At 37.4% G+C, this 16,405-nt stretch overlaps 1 protein-coding gene across 2 annotated transcripts in view; it reads right to left on the reverse strand.

Moving 5' to 3' along the window:
• The window catches only part of LOC120635873 (zinc finger protein draculin-like), a 34,288-nt gene extending 18,025 nt beyond the window's left edge, over window positions 1-16,263 (reverse strand). The window contains exons 1-5 of one of the 2 annotated variants that reach the window (XM_039907077.1): window positions 16,068-16,263; window positions 15,881-15,988; window positions 14,300-14,392; window positions 6,326-6,460; window positions 3,009-3,153 (exon numbers count right to left, since the gene is read on the reverse strand). In XM_039907077.1, coding sequence (XP_039763011.1) covers window positions 3,009-3,153; window positions 6,326-6,460; window positions 14,300-14,392; window positions 15,881-15,916 — 409 coding nt within the window. In that variant the 5' untranslated portion in view covers window positions 15,917-15,988; window positions 16,068-16,263. The other variant, XM_039907078.1, reaches the window with a different exon arrangement.
• Between the last annotated feature and the right edge of the window lie 142 nt (window positions 16,264-16,405).

Consider the following 16,405-nt stretch of genomic DNA (forward strand, 5'->3'; position numbering starts at 1 on the left):
GTAAGGCAGGTCATTAATGTAAATAAGGAATAGAAAAGGTCTTAATATAGAACCCTGTGGAACACCAATTTTCACAAATGACCCATTAGACCGCTTTCCATTAACGTCTACCATTTGCACCCTATCACGCAAGTAGTAACTAATCAAGTCGAGAGCTACACCCTGAATTCCATAGTGGTGTAGTTTTCTGACTAACGTTTCATGTACAACACAATCAAACGCCTTAGACAAATCACAGAACACACCAAGTGCATCATGTTACTCCTCCCAAGCTTCAAATATATTATGTATTAGCTCAACACCAGCGTCGATAGTTGAGCGACCCCGTGTAAAACCAAATTGTTTAACGTGGAGTAAATCATACTTATGAAAATAGGAAAGTAACTGATTTAAAATAAGTTTTTCAAAAATTTTACTGAAAGTGGGCAGTACTGATATTGGTCTGAAGTTAGTGGGGTCAGAAGTACTACCCGATTTAAACAAAGGAACTATTTTACTATGTTTCATTAAGTCAGGAAACACACCACAATCTATACAGTTATTAAATATTAATGCTAAATCGGGTGCAACGATATCAATTAGTGATTTGAGAACTTCAACGGAAATGCCCCACAAGTCATTTGTTTTTTTATTATTTAATAATTTAAAGGCTTTAATAACGTCAGAGCCACTAACATGGCTGAATTTAAAAGCGTTTTTACACTCGGGCACGTTATTCTTCAATAGAGAGAGAGCAATATCTGGTGAAGAGTTCAATGATTTAGTGGTGGAGATAGGAATGTTAGTAAAAAAGTTTTCAAAAGCAGTAGCCACCTCGAAATCAGATCGTCTTTATTATCTACATTAAGTTTAAAGTTACTATGCCGCGGTGGTACTCTTCCCGTCTCCTCATTAATTATTTTCCAAGTAGTTTTGATTACGTTATTGCTATTTTTTATTTTATTCTGTATGTATCGGGACTTTTCCAAGAAGCAATCGCGTTTAAAACTACTGGAACATAATTTAACACAATCTCTAAACTCAGCATCAGTATTGTATTGACGTTCTGCATAAAGTTCGTACATTTTTTGCCTACTCTTATGCAGTTCAATTGATGCCCACTCACTAAAAACTAAAGCATCAGTCACCACAACCGACTTACTAGTGAATATAGAATTAAATAGTCGTTAAAACGTGTTGAAAAAACAGCTGTACATCTCATTCGGACTTGTTCCCGATTGTAAGAACGGGAGGTCTTTGACGAGGCTAGTTCTCATTTTCTCTATGCGGTTTGATGTCACTGGTACAAAAGTAATTTTATGTTTGGAGACATTTTTCTTCACATTTTCAAATTGAATTAATTGACCACAATGATCAGAATCTAATTTATTAATTATGCGTTTACTTATTGGAATTATATTCGTAAAAATGTTATCCAAACATGTGGGGCTAGTGGCAGTAATTCTTGTTGGTTCCATGAACATATTTGTAAGATCGTATGTTTTAAATAAATTTAATAAATTAACACTTAAACAATTACGTTCTAAGATGTTTACATTAAAGTCTCCGCAAACTATTAACTTTTTATTTGACTTTGATATTTTAAATAACACTACATCCATTACCTTTTCAAAAAGTTCAAAGTTAGACAAGGGTGGTCTATATACAGTGACAATTATTAATTGCTCTAATTCGACCGAGGCTAGCTCTATTGTACGTTCAACAGACAGGCTCACAATATCATTTCTGTTTTTAAATTTTAAATTTTTATTTAATAGTATTAAAGAGCCTCCATGAATTGCAGTAACTCTGGTGAACGAACTACCAACCTGGTGGTTACCAAAATTAAACAAGTATTCATGAGTCTTCAACCAGTGTTCAGTTATACATAAAATATTAATGTTGAAATCATTCAAAAATAATTCAATCTCTAAGTCCTTTCCTTTAATACATTGAATATTTTGGTGAACCAAGTTGATATGATTAGAATTAGATTTTTTGTATATTTTTTGGTTTACTTTTAAATTGTGCAATGCCTTAATATAATTTATATTGTATATGCCAGAGATAGTCTCAGTTGTCTGTTTATCTATGCAAGAGGAAACCTCTGTTGTCTCCTTAACTAGTTTAAAGTAGAATGACTTGGAATGATTTCCAAGGTGTTAATGTCAGAATTATTACACTGCTCAATAAAAGCAGCTTGTTTAGCCAAGTTCTTGGCTGTAATTGTAAAAAAATATGATAGCGAAACAGCTGTCTGTCGTTTAAAATAGTGTGATAGGTAATACCTATCTCGGTACAAATTATAAGAAGGTTTAGCACACTTGCTAAAGTCAATAATATGAATTTTTTTATTATATGTACATAAGTTGTACAAAGTCATGTTTAATTATATAGAACCTTCATACCATAATATTAGAACCTTCGTAGCTTTAGTTTTAAGTTGACGAATTTCAAAAGTGCCATATAATAAATAGGCACAATTTGAATAAAGAAATATTTGACTTTGACTTTGAAAATATGACAGATTACTGACGTTGAAGTACCTAGGCTTGTTTATTTTGCGTATTTTGATAGGCTGATGTCCTACGGGATCTTGCTATGGGGCAAAGCTGCACTCAGCGGGCGATGGAAAGAGCAATGTTGGGAGTATCTCTACGCGATCAAAACAGAAATGAGGAGATCCGTAGAAGAACCAGTTACCGACATGGCTCAGCGAGTTGCAAAGCTGAAGTGGAAATGGGCGGGGCACATAGCTCGCAGAACCGATGGACGTTGGGGTTCCAAGGTGTTGGAATGGCGACAGGTAAAAGCAGTGTTTGTCGGCCCCCATCGAGGTGGACAGACGACATCAAACGAGTTGCTGGGAGCCGCTGGAAACAAGCGGCCCAGGACCGTGGAATTTGGAACTGGATGATGATGACAATACGCGCGGAGGGGGGTAGTGAGCTAATTGGGCATACTCTGAAAAAAAATCCCTTGTGTTTTACATATTTTTACAGATTAAGATTTTATTTGTTTTACATCACTTTTTAGTTCAATTTTGACTTCGAGTTGCCAGTCCTGCACGGAGTAAGAATAGTCGGAGTGATCTGGTTCAAATATCTTCTTTGTTATATTAGATGTTAGATTATTTTTTGATCTATTTATGCTTCTTATGTTTTGCGTTGTTAACTGAAAATTAAAATCGTAATTACCAATATTATACAGCGTGTCCCTTAAATAATGGATCAAACTTATGCGGAAGATACATCTAAAACCAATTATCTAAAACTAAACCACATTACTTGTCGCACATTTTCTGGAACGTTCTCCAACAATGTAGATAACTCATTTCTTATAAAGTGTAGGTAATATTCACCATTTAGAGTAGAATGTTCACACTTTTTAATTTTTTATTAATTTTGTAAATTTAGCATCTCCCTTATATTGTTGGCAACATCTTTGTAACAAAAAAGGGCAGATGCATTTTATACCAATTTGCAATGCTTGGTAAGTGTACAAGTTTTTAAAATAATGGTGCACTTCGGTGTCATACATTTTTTTTACAAGAGATTGTTTTTAATGTGTGTTGCCTTAATGAAAGAAAATCAACTGCTACATTCGATTTTTTTTTCCGAACACGATAAAAAATTATTTACAAAAATGGTTTTCATATGACATTGGTAAACTAATCAGCAATATTGAACAGAAATCAGATCAAAAAAATATTATTTATTACAGCTACTGCGTTAAAATTATGCATTAGATGATAGAATAGAAAAACTTTATTGCAACACAACAAAAAAAGGAAAATACAAGGAAAACAGTAATAGTACTTAGTGCTAGGGTGCAAAGGCGGCCTTATCACTAAAAGTGATCTTTTAAAGGCAACCTGAGCGTACGAAGCCGATAAAAGAGTGGAAAATGGATGGTGCATAAAGTAAGTTACAAAAAAAACAAAAAAAAAAAAAAAAAGAAATGTAATATAAACTTACATGAACATACATACTACATTTACATATTAACTACACAAATACCAACATAAATTTATATATACTATGATAGATATATGTGATATATATTTATGCTATTATAAACTTACATACTACTCAATTACATAGATGATATTTAATATCGATATTATAATTTATATATTTTTGCGTCCAAATTGTAGTTGAAATTTCTTTTGTAATGTTTTCCTTTTATGTTTTTATTTCATATAATCTGATTGTAAGTTGCACACCAAATTAATGGTAATACACTGTTTCAACAACAAAAGCTAAATTTGTAACATCTGATTATCTACGAGTAGTATTTATAGTATTTATGCAATAAATCTTATTATTATTATTATTATTATAAAAAAACTGATTTAGAGTAGAAAAAATTTACAAAATAAAAAAAAACGAAAAACTTGGTCACCCTACGGTTTTTTTTTAAACATATCAAATTGGATTTAGATAATTGGGTGATGTATCTTCCGCATAAGTTTGATCCATTATTTATGGACCACGCTGTATATTAACTATATCTGAGCAGATAGAAAAATATAATTATTTATTAGATTTTTAATTACAAAAAGTATTGTTAAAACACATTCAAAAAATTCTAAATTCTAAATACATTTATTTCAAGTAGGCCTAATACAAGCACTTTTGAAACGTCAAGTCTGTCTGTATGTAGTGACTCTACCACCGGTTCGGAAGGCAGATTCTGCCGAGAAGAAGCCGGAAAGAAGCTCAGCAGTTGCTCTTTTCCATTATCAACAATTTACATTTTACATTTCAACATTCATTTTCATTGACTAACATAATAATAATAAATAAATATACTACGACAATACACTCACCGCCATCTAGCCCCAAAGTAAACATAGCTTGCGTTACGGGTACTGAAGATTATATATATTTTTATGAATATAATACACATAAATACTTATGATATACAGATGAACACTCAGACACTGAAAAACATTCATTTTCATCACACAATCATTTTCCAGTTGTGGGAATCGAACCCACGGCCTTGGACTCAGAAAGCAGGGTGCTGCCCACTGCGCCACTATGCTGTCGTCGACAATGTATGGAAGATGGTCAGTCTCCTTTTCATGTAAGAAAAGAGCAACTGCTGAGTTTCTTGCTGGGTTCTTCTCGGTAGACTCTGGCTTCACTATAAACTGATAGACTGGAAGTTCGAAGAATGCAAAAGTAGGCCTACTTTAAATAAATGAATAAGTATTTTATCAATTTAAAATGCATATAAGGCATATACTTATTCCGGCATCGACGGTAAGAGAGCCGTAGCTTAAATGGTTAAAGGCCGCAATTGCCATAGAGTCGCAAGTTCAAATCGTGTCGGTTCCGAAAATTTTATATGCATTTTTAATTTATAAAATTGATAATACCTCCAGGTACTAAGTACCTACAGGTAAAAACACTAATAAAAATTATACAATTATGAATGAATATATCGCAGAATGCAGCTGTATTATATACAACGTGTAAATGAAAACCGAAATAATACTTCACAGCCTTTAGAGGTACATTATGCACTGTCTCTGAGACTTATCTGTGGAAACGAAAACCTAATAGTTTTTGAGTAAACCACTGCCATAGGTTTTAATGAAAGTTAATAGATACAGCCCTAACATCACATGCAAAATTAAAATCAAGTAACTCCTGTCACTTTATTGGGCTATGCGACGCGTCATAGCGTAGGTTCTATGCGCGTGTCGGTGTTTTATCTTCGATAGGGTTGTCACAACACTTAAAATGTTTAGAACTCGTTTAAACATAAATATGCTTCTTTTGTTTTAATATTTTTACAGTGTGATTCCTTATTAAATATACTTATACATCCAGTTACCATGCCGTAACCACGGCATCCCGCTGATGCAGCAAGCCTGACGAACAATAGGCCAGAGTGGAATGCCAGCTTGCAAATTGAACCGCGCAGGGAACAATGGAAAAGAACGACAGTCTGAAGTCACCTGCACACGCGTTAACTATTAATTGTATTATTTCAAATATTTTTTTGTATTTTTCAATTAATTTTTGATAATTAAATTTATATATTTTTTTAAAGTCTTTTGTTCACCGCCATATCGTAACTTATTATTTTGTTTACTTATTATAGTAACATTATTTTGGAATTCTGTTACACGTTGTATATACTTATATTTTTGGAGTTTCTGGGATTTAAAAATATATATGCACCAATGCAACCTATCTGTGTACTAAATTATATTAAGGTTGGTTCAGCAACCAACGTCAACCCGAACATAGGTAACATGTGCTACAAAACATAATGTAACTATGGATAGTATAATGAATTACAGGTGGTCTCATTACAAAATTTAAGTTACCAAATCATGGTTTCCAACTAATATGGATAATAAGTTATAAGCTCTCAAACTCTTTTCTCGGAATTTATTACAGTTGGTCAATCTCTGCGCACATTCTGTGCAAAATTTTGGTTTGTACGGCATCTCATACTGAAGCTGAAATAAAGATAAGTTTTTTTGATAAATCAACAGTCAACCAGTACTTACTGTCGAACACTGTCGTGCTGTGTTGATACCCAAAGTTTACTGATTGCTAAATAATCAAAGAGATCATAATTTTAATTTCTTAAACAAAAAAAGCGGTGATAGCATAGTGGTTAGAAATTCGGATATGAATAATGATTTAGCGAGACATCGTGAGGAATCCCGCGTGCCTGAGAGTTCTCTATAATGTAAAGAACATTATGTAACAATATATTGGATAGAAGCAGGCGTTACTTTGCGGAAATCCATATATCATGGATTTCCGCAAAGGATCAAAATTAACCCAAACAGATCTTCGGCAATATACCCTCTACGCACGTTTCGCTCCGAAACCAGAGCATCCTCAGGAGATGTTGACTTTACAATGAATAATTGTAAGGTCAACATCTCCTGAGGATGCTCCGTTTGGTGATCTGTTTGGTGTGGAGTATAAGGATTGAAGAAGTTATAAATTGCACCACGCAGATTCTCCTGCTTTTCGCGGAGTATAGCAAATCAAGGGCTTACCGTCTATTAGGTTTTGTCATGAGAGTTGGAAGAGAATTTGAAAACTATAATACTCTTATACTTCTTTTCAATTCTTTGGTTAGGTTTGGTATTGGAATATTGCTCTGTTGTTTGGAATCCGAGATACAATATTTATATTAATATGTTAGATAACTTGCAAAACAAATTGTCTAAGCACTTGAGGTATCGTTTTTCGGGATCCAGGCAGAATCCATTTACTTCAGACTGTCTGAAACCCCTCCAGTTTCATAATTAAGTTATAAGTTTGCTGTCAATTTTAATGTATTTCGTTAGATTTATTAGCGGCTACTTAATTGGTGTATGTGTTATTTTCTTTGTACTAATTTTAAGTATTAAGTATACTGTTTGAGCCTTAATAAATAAAATAAAAAAATAAAAATAAAAACAAGCTTAATTTTGATAATTTTGATAATGTAACAATATGTATGAGCAAAAGCTTGCAAACCTGGGATTCAGCACCCTCAAAAGTAGGCGAGAAAGAGGTGATCTCATTGAAACTTATAAAATATTAAATGCGTATTACAACATTCCAAATTTTTTATGGAAATATTTTCAAAAAACAGTTTCCCCAGATTAAGGGGCTATGGTCTCAAACTTGGATTTCAGCAGGCATCGTCCTAATCCTTCCAAGCACTTTATCAGCAATAGAGTTACACAAATGTGGAATGCCTTGCCTGAAGATCTAGTGACTTAAGTATCACTAAATCGATTTAAGAATAGACTGGATAAACATCAAAAAGACAAAGAGCACAATAAATGATATAGACGCATCAGCGAAAGCTGCTTAGTCTATTATATAATAATAATATTGATAAAACTAGCTGACCCGTGCAACTTCGTCGGCACCAAATCGGTTATTACCGGAAAACACAAATAAAATGACATTTTCTAAAAATGAATCCTAGCTAGATTGATTTATCGCCCCCGAAACCCCCTGTATACTAAATTTCATGAAAATCGTTGGAGCCGATTCCGAGATTCCAATTATATATATACATGAATTGACGGCCGACTGGCGCAGTGAGCAGCGACTCTGCTTTCTGAGTCCAAGGCCGTGGGTTCGATTCCCACAACTGGAAAATATTTGTGTGATGAGCATTAAGTGTTTTTCAGTGTCTGGGTGTTTATATGTATTTTCTAAGTATTTATGTATATATAATTCAGAAAAATATTCATCAGTCATCTTAGTACCCATAACACAAGCTACGCTTACTTTGGGGCTAGGTGGCGATGTGTGTATTGTCGTAGTATATTTATTTATTTATTTATTATTTATTTTATGAATTGTTGTACCAAAAGTAAGTATTCTTGTTGGTACTAAGATGATTGATGAATATATATATGAATAATAAACATAAATACTTATAATATACAGATAAACACCAAGACACTGAAATTTTCATTTACACATTCATGTTCATCGCACAAACATTTTCCAGTTATGGGAATCAAGCACACAGCCTTGGACTCAGAAAGCAAGGTCGCTGTCCACTGCACTAATCGGCCGTCAAAGACGTGAGAATGACATCCAACATTGCATGCGGAGCTTGCTGGACTAGAGCTGCATCAGATAGCGTCCAATGGCGTCAGTTGGAGGAGGCCTTTGCCAAGAGGCACACAGAAACAAGAGACATTTTATGAACTGTCTCCTGCAATAAAAGCTATTTTATTTCATTCAAGTTGTAATTTGGATCAATTCTAGCTTTTATAACTTAACTTTAAATGTTTACACCTATAATACCGCATGTCCATTAAGGGAGATAATGCCAGGGAAAGTCAAACCTTGGTGGAATAAAGAGCTTTTATAACTTAATAGCCATCCTCATTAATAATCTGTAGGGCCGCAAACTTATGAAACTATAGGTTTTTACCTAGTGCCCTATTCCCAGCAAGAAGATTATTTTGGCTGTAGTTGGTTTAGAAACAGTAATAAAACTATAGCTTTAGCTGATGTGACGCCAATGCCCACCACGACGCCTGGGGCAGCTGCGACATCAACGAAAGGGGTGAGTACCTTTACGATTTTCTTCTTGCAAACTGCCTTCAGCTCTTAAACAGGGGAAACACGCCTACTTTTATAACAAGGGCAAGACAGGAGGTCTTAGATATTACTTTCGCGACTACCAATCTAGCCAGGTATATAGAAAACTGGATGGTAAGCGATGAACCTTCCATGTCGGACCATCGACACATCAACTTTAACTTAAAGTCATGCTCCAGCATGGAAACAGTTACTTACAGGAATCCGAGGTGCACCTCTCTGGACAGTTTCCAAAACAATCTAGAGAGCAACCTGGAACTGGTCCCCAAAAGTATAAAGACCCGTGTTGACCTTGACCTTGCGGTGGATGCTGTCTCCAGAGGTACAATCAGTGCCTTTGAAGACAGTTGCCCGCTTAGGGTGAAGACCACACGGCGTAAGGCACCGTGGTGGAACTCGAGGCTAAAACGACTCCGAGACAAAACACGAAAATTATTCAATAGGGCGAAGGCGACCAGAGAATGGGACATTTATAAAAAAGCCCTAACTGAATACAATAAGGAGATAAGGAAAGCCAAGCGAGCATCGTGGAGGAGATTCTGTGAGGAAATTAGCAGCCTGCCTCAAGGTGCGAGACTCCACAAAATGCTAGCTAAAGCGAAACCCAATCAATTGGGGCTCCTGAAAAATCCTGATGGAACCTTCACGTCAAGTGAGAAGGAAACCCTAGAACTACTAGCCACAACTCACTTTCCAGGAGCGAATATCGGGTACGCTGGAAGTACTATGGCATGCTCTCTCGGCCATCCAAAAGTTGAGGATTGGAGAAGGGCATCCATCGTCTTCAGACCTGGCACTGTGAGGTGGGCTATAAGCTCTTTTAACCCGAATAAAGCATGTGGAACTGACGGCATTACTCCCCTTCTTTTACAAAAGGGAGCCCAGTTGTTAGTTCCGCACCTGGTAAAAATCTTCAGGGCAAGCTACGCCTGGGGACTCATACCGGAACAATGGACCAAAGTTAAGGTCATCTTTATACCCAAAACGGGGAAAAAGGATTACGCACTGCCGAAATCCTTTAGACCCATAAGCCTATCCTCGTTCTTACTAAAAACGATGGAGAAAGTGCTTGATAGGTATATCAGAGATGCGTTTCTCATTGAGAGACCCATCCATGCTACCCAGCACGCATATTGCAAGGGCAGGTCCACTGAAACTGCTCTGCTCAGCCTTGTAGACAAGGTTGAAAAGGCGCTGGAGGATAAGGAGATCGCACTCTCTGCTTTTCTGGACATTGAGGGAGCATTTGACAACACTCCGATACGCAAACTGTGGGCGGTCTTGTCAATAAGCAGGCTGATCATACAACCATCAGGTGGGTAGAGGCGATGCTCTCCAACCGGAAAGTAAAAATCGAATTAAACAGTTTCTCGGTTGAGGTGCTCACCACTAGGGGATGTCCGCAGGGTGGGGTTCTCTCGCCCCTGCTTTGGACCCTTGCGGTGGACAATCTATTGCACAAGATGGCTAACTTGCACTTTGATGTCCAAGGATACGCTGATGACTTGGTGGTCACTGTGCGAGGAGCATGTCAGGACACCCTCTCCCATCGCATGCAAAGAGCACTCAACACTATTGAAAATTGGTGCATAGAGAACGAACTTACAGTTAATGCTGACAAAACTGTAATAATACCGTTCACTAGGAAGCGTAAGATTGACAATCTTAAGCCACCCAAGCTGAACAACATAAGTATCCCATTCTCGGAAGAGGTCAAATACCTGGGAGTTACACTTGACAAGAAAATGACCTGGAACTCCCACATAGATGGCGTACTTAAAAAAGCAAAATCAGCACTGGGGATCTGCGGTCGGCTGGCGGGGAACAGATGGGGTATGAAACCCAAGATAACCCTCTGGCTCTACACAGCCATTGTGAGACCTATTGTGTCTTACGCATCCGTGGTTTGGAGTAGTAAGACGATGCAGGTAAGAACCCAGAACAAGCTAAGCAGTCTACAACCCTCAGCCTGCTTGCTCATAACAGGAGCCATGAGCACCACCCCTGGGGCTGCTCTGGATGCTTTGCTGAATCTCCCTCCTCTTCACCTACATGTTAGGAAGGAGGCGAAGGCTTGCATTTACAGGCTCACCAGCCAGGGTGTGGTAAACTGGCTCTCACGAGAACTGAGGCATCTTCATAACTCAGTTCTTGGGATACCTGTTTTGGGGATGCCAACAGACTCAACAACTCCAAAACTTAATTTCCTCAGGCAATATACTGTGGAAATTCCAAACCGTATTGACTGGCTTGAAAACCGGATCACCTGGAAACCGGGGAGCCTTAAGTGGTACACAGACGGCTCCAAGTCGGGTAGTAACGTAGGATGCGGAATATTTGAAGAGACCACCAGGGTAGGGCTTCAACGTAACCTGGGTGTCTACGCCTCCATATTCCAAGCAGAGGTCTTCGCAATAATTGAATGTGCGGAAACCTGTCTGCTAAAGAACTACAAAAACAAAACTATTTATATCCATTCGGATAGTCAGGCTGCACTTTCTGCTCTATCTTCTGAGGTTCTAAACTCAAAGCTGGTAGAAAACTGCAGACAATTGTAACGTAATAAATGTCTATTTAATTTTATAAATTAATATTGTTGGAATTTGCGCGCGGGCAATCTTCCGAAATGTCGCGAAACTGGCATCCCGGCGCGAGGGGAGCGGTGCGCGGGGACCAACCGCGCTCGCGTCTTTCTAACTTCGCACGGCTCGCCAGTCGCCCAGGTCTCTGCTAGAGGCTGGACGCCGCGCGGCCGCTGTGCGGCCGCCGCCGCATTATTTTTTTCTACGACTTTCACCTGATTGCTGTTTTTGCCTTAGACCTTAAGGATACTTACCCTCGAGCTATCTAAACCCCGTGTATCGGGTAAGTGTTGAACGTTTCCTTAAAGTTTAGACGTTAGAATATCTTTCGATTAGGTACATTGCGCATGCGAGTCGGCCATTACGCTAATTGCCTTTGTTCTTTGTTCTCGCACATTGACCCATGCAATCGATCATATTTTGGCTTAATCCTTGCATATTCTTTGTTAAAATTTCATCTGCAGCTTAATTCCTATTTTATTTTATAATTAACTTTCCTATTTCGATAAATTCCCAGATTTTCATACTATAGTAGTTCTCTGTATTTTGCTAATAACCTCACGTACCTTTTGCTATTTGCTATCTTTTATTTAATATTAGTCTTAATGTCTTTTGTTTTATTTTAATGCTTCTCACTCTCTCATAATGTAAACTCCGTCTGATTGTGAACAACGCATCCGCCATCTTGCGCAGTGCTTGCCGCTTAGCTGAGCCACGTGTTCGCAATCAGACGAGTTGAAGCGGAATTATTTTTCACACGCTGGACGAAAATTCCAGGGTTCAAGATCCAGGTTCGACTCTCTGTTGTTGTCGACGTCACCTCCGACGCCGATCTCCTGGTGCAGCTGAAGACCACCTCGTCTTCGCCTGCCTCGCTCCAAGTTCGACTCCCTGTTGTTGTCGACGTCACCTCCGACGCCGATCTCCTGGTGCAGCTGAAGACCACCTCGTCTTCGCCTGTTTCTTCTGGGCCACGCAATCAACGGCTACAAGCTAGGGCAGTACTCGCCCACTGCAGAATTTGGAAGCGAATTAATTGACGGGCCCCTTTCACCCGCGACCTCTGACCTTTTTTTACTCTAAATAAATTCTGTGATGACGTGTTCCATCTTTTACCAGACCTAACTTGCGCAGCTACACTGGCTGCTATACAGCTATCTTTTAATAGACCTAACTAGAACCGTTACACAATTACTGAATACTCTGGCGCTAACAAACAGGGTTATTCTACGCTGGGTTCCTGTCCATAAGGGGATCATCGGTAACGAAATGGCCGATGAACTTGCAAAGTCAGGCGCTTTGGAGAAGCGAATTGGCCCTGAGCCGGTCTGCGGAATACCCAAAAGCCTGGCGCAACTCACCCTACAAACCTATTGTAATTACCACACACTCATTCGCTGGAGACAACTCCAAGGAATGAACCATTCTCGAGCGCTAATAAGACCATTCAACAAAAGGGCCGCCTCTGAGGCATTAGCACTCAACAGAAAAAACCTATGCATACTAGTGCGAGCGCTTACGGGGCACTGTGGGCTTAATAGACACATGTTCAACCAAAAGCTGCAGGACACAGATCTATGTAGACTCTGTAAGGAGGCTGCGGAGACGCCGCTGCATTTGATCTGTTCCTGCCCCGCGCTGAACACACATAATGCAACCAGAGGATGCTAAATTTCTTCCAGCAAGGAAAGTGCTGCTTTTCCTGAAGGCGACCAACGCTTGCTGGGAGATCTAGACAGCGGCGTCACAATAGATCGTAGCCGGTCGACGTGACACCAGGGACCAGACGAACCTGAGCCGCAAGCAGAAGAAGAAGAAGAAGATAGCTTTAGCTTGACTCGAAGTGCGAACTAACCTTGTCATACAATATTTCAACATATGAAAATTAAGCTTAATTTGCTATACTCCGCCAAAAGCAGGAGAATCTGTATGGTGTAATTTATAATATCTTCAATCCTTATACTCAACACTAAACAGATCTTCGGCAATGTAACCACTAAACACGTTTTGCTACGAAACCGATCATCCTCAGGAGATGTTGACCTTACGATGAATAATTGTTAAGTAGACTTTAGCTTAATTTTCATAATAAATCATGAAAATCTGCATGCTTCTATCCAATATATTTCAACATAGCTATTTAATTCACTTTAGTTAAAAATCAAAGTAAAAAAGTACCTACCCTACATAAACCCTTCCTAAATGCTTAACTGTATAAAACAGGCTCCAACGAAAATTCTATTCTCAAGCTCTAAGAGTAAGTATTTGACACCATTAAAGGTAACATTGGTTCAAATTGCTTTGGGCAGTCCAGAGAAAGTGCCTCAGAGACTTTGTTTGAATTGTCTAGCATAGAGGAAAAAGCCTGAATGAAATAAATGGTAAGTACAGCAAAGATCCTGAAGGATCAAGGTGCATCCAAAACTAATAATGCTTTTGCAATAAGGCCGCCTTAGCACACAACTGTATTTAACTTTTTTTTATTATTATTATTATTTTTTTATTGTTTTTAATTTTACTTATTTTTTTATTTTTTATTTTCTTGTGTGTTTCTTGTATTGTTTCTAAGTTTGTGCAATAAAGTATTCTAAATAAATAAAAAAAAAAAATAATAAAACTCTATAAAACAAAACAACTTACTGTATTTCCAATTAATTTTCTATAAGCCTCACCCAAGTTATATTTGTCCTCTGGGTACAGTGTACAGTCAGTGTTCAGACAACACAAGCAGAACTGAAAAAAGATTAAATGAGTATAATTTTCTTTACAATGAGCATTAAGCTAATGTACTCTCTAAGAGTGTTTTGCTCCAATACTGGAGTTGAAACCTTAAGATATTTTACCATATTAGATATTTAAAACTAATTCACTTGTAATTAAACCCATACATTGATTTTAGCAAATTAAGCCTAATGATACATCATGGAGTACTTTTTTTTTTTTTTTTTTATTAACGATAGGCCAGTGTTTGACGACAATCATGCCTGTTAGAGAGCAATGATGAGGTCTAGGTTGGAGCACGCTTGCCTAGAAAAAGCCTAGTACTACGTTTCTTTTAAATATACAGAGATCTAGCCTGATGGGAAGTAATGTTAAAATTAAAACAAATGTCTGTTATGATATACAATGGATTTAAAAAGCCATTAAAACCCTGAATATCAAATAGGAATTACAAAATCCAATATTTATGAAAATTAAGCTAAATTTCCTGCATCTGTTTCATAATATTGTATGGAATTCTGCCAAGTAACGCCTGCTTCTATCCAATAAGCCAATATTTCTTTGGTTTAAGAGAAATTAGGGTTCCAAAGCAAGCAGTATGCACAGTATTAGACAACTTCCAGCCTTCTGCAAGCCGATTCTATATGCAAATTGACACCCAATTAAGCTAGTCACTGTGGAAAGCTGTCATGACTTAATGCCCAAACTATTAATATACATAATGTAATTGTATCTGCCAACCAAGTTGAGATAAACTCAGTTGGAAACTTAAGTTTCAGAATGCAAAGAATGTATTTAACAGTTTAATCGGTGGGAATTTTCCATAGTGGCTAGCTAAATTTGTTCTCAACTAAAGAACCAGTCTGCTAAACAAACAATCAAGAAGAAATTGGAAAAAATACTATACAATTGATACTATACTATAAACTTAAACCATTTAAATTATTTTGTGATAAATTTAAAGAAATATACATTGGTTTAAAATAATATAGTAAAGTATATAGTTAACATATTACTCTAGTCTTTATAATCAAAAAGCTGATGTTAACAATGTAGCTGTCAGAATATTGTCAGAATTTCTTTGAGGGGTTGAGTGTACACTTTTCAAATATGATTCTGGACATTTAATACAGCAAGGTTACTATATAAATTAGGGTTATGACAAGGTTGCTTAGAGGCTGTTAGCACCACTCTTATCTCCCGCAAGTTTAAGAAAATGAATGTACAAAGTTGATGTTTGAATAGAGCAACTGTCAAGTTTCTTGCCGCTAGAATCTGCCTTCCGAACCGATAGAAAGTCACTCCAAAAGTGCCTATATAGAAGGCCTACTTGAAATGAATTCCAGTGTAGAATTTCGAATCGCCATAAGAGTCAGGCGTGAGAAAGTGTTCGGACGCAGTCTCGAAAAGGTTTGTGTTGTTTAAATTTCAAATCGCTAGAAGAGCCAGGCGTGAGAAAGTATTCGGACGCAGTTTCGAAAAGGTTTGTTTTTGCTATACCTGTGCTAGTGACGGTAAAGTACGTTTTAAATCCATATTTATCTAGTGTTTTGCTTAGAACAGAAGATCATCTGGTAACGGGCATTCCTCTTTGATGAGATCTGCAGGCTGGGAAATGTAGGAAATGATCACCAGATGTAGAGGCTACAGAGTTCAAGTTAAATCACACTTTATAAGGATAACATACATAACTAAAAAGTACAAAGAGCATTTTTTCAAGTGTCTTTAAAGTGTTTCTCAAGCCTCTCTACTTGCTATGTTAAAATGTTGTTGTTTTTCTAGGTCTTTTCTATTTACTAGTTAGTAGGTCGATCACAAGTTAGGGGCCGTTCTGTCAACTTTCGGCTTTCTTTATTTATTTTCTGGTCTGTGCTAGACACAGATAACGTCACGCGCATGCACAGATAAAGGAACTCGCGCATGTAACCGTTGCTTGTCCGGGGACCGGGAATCAACCACAGATTTAAAATTCGGTTATTTTAAAGTTTTGCTTGGTGATTTAAAATTATAAATAAATTTTATTTC

The sequence above is a fragment of the Pararge aegeria genome, chromosome 27, assembly GCF_905163445.1.
Source record: "Pararge aegeria chromosome 27, ilParAegt1.1, whole genome shotgun sequence".
Lineage (NCBI taxonomy): Eukaryota > Metazoa > Arthropoda > Insecta > Lepidoptera > Nymphalidae > Pararge > Pararge aegeria.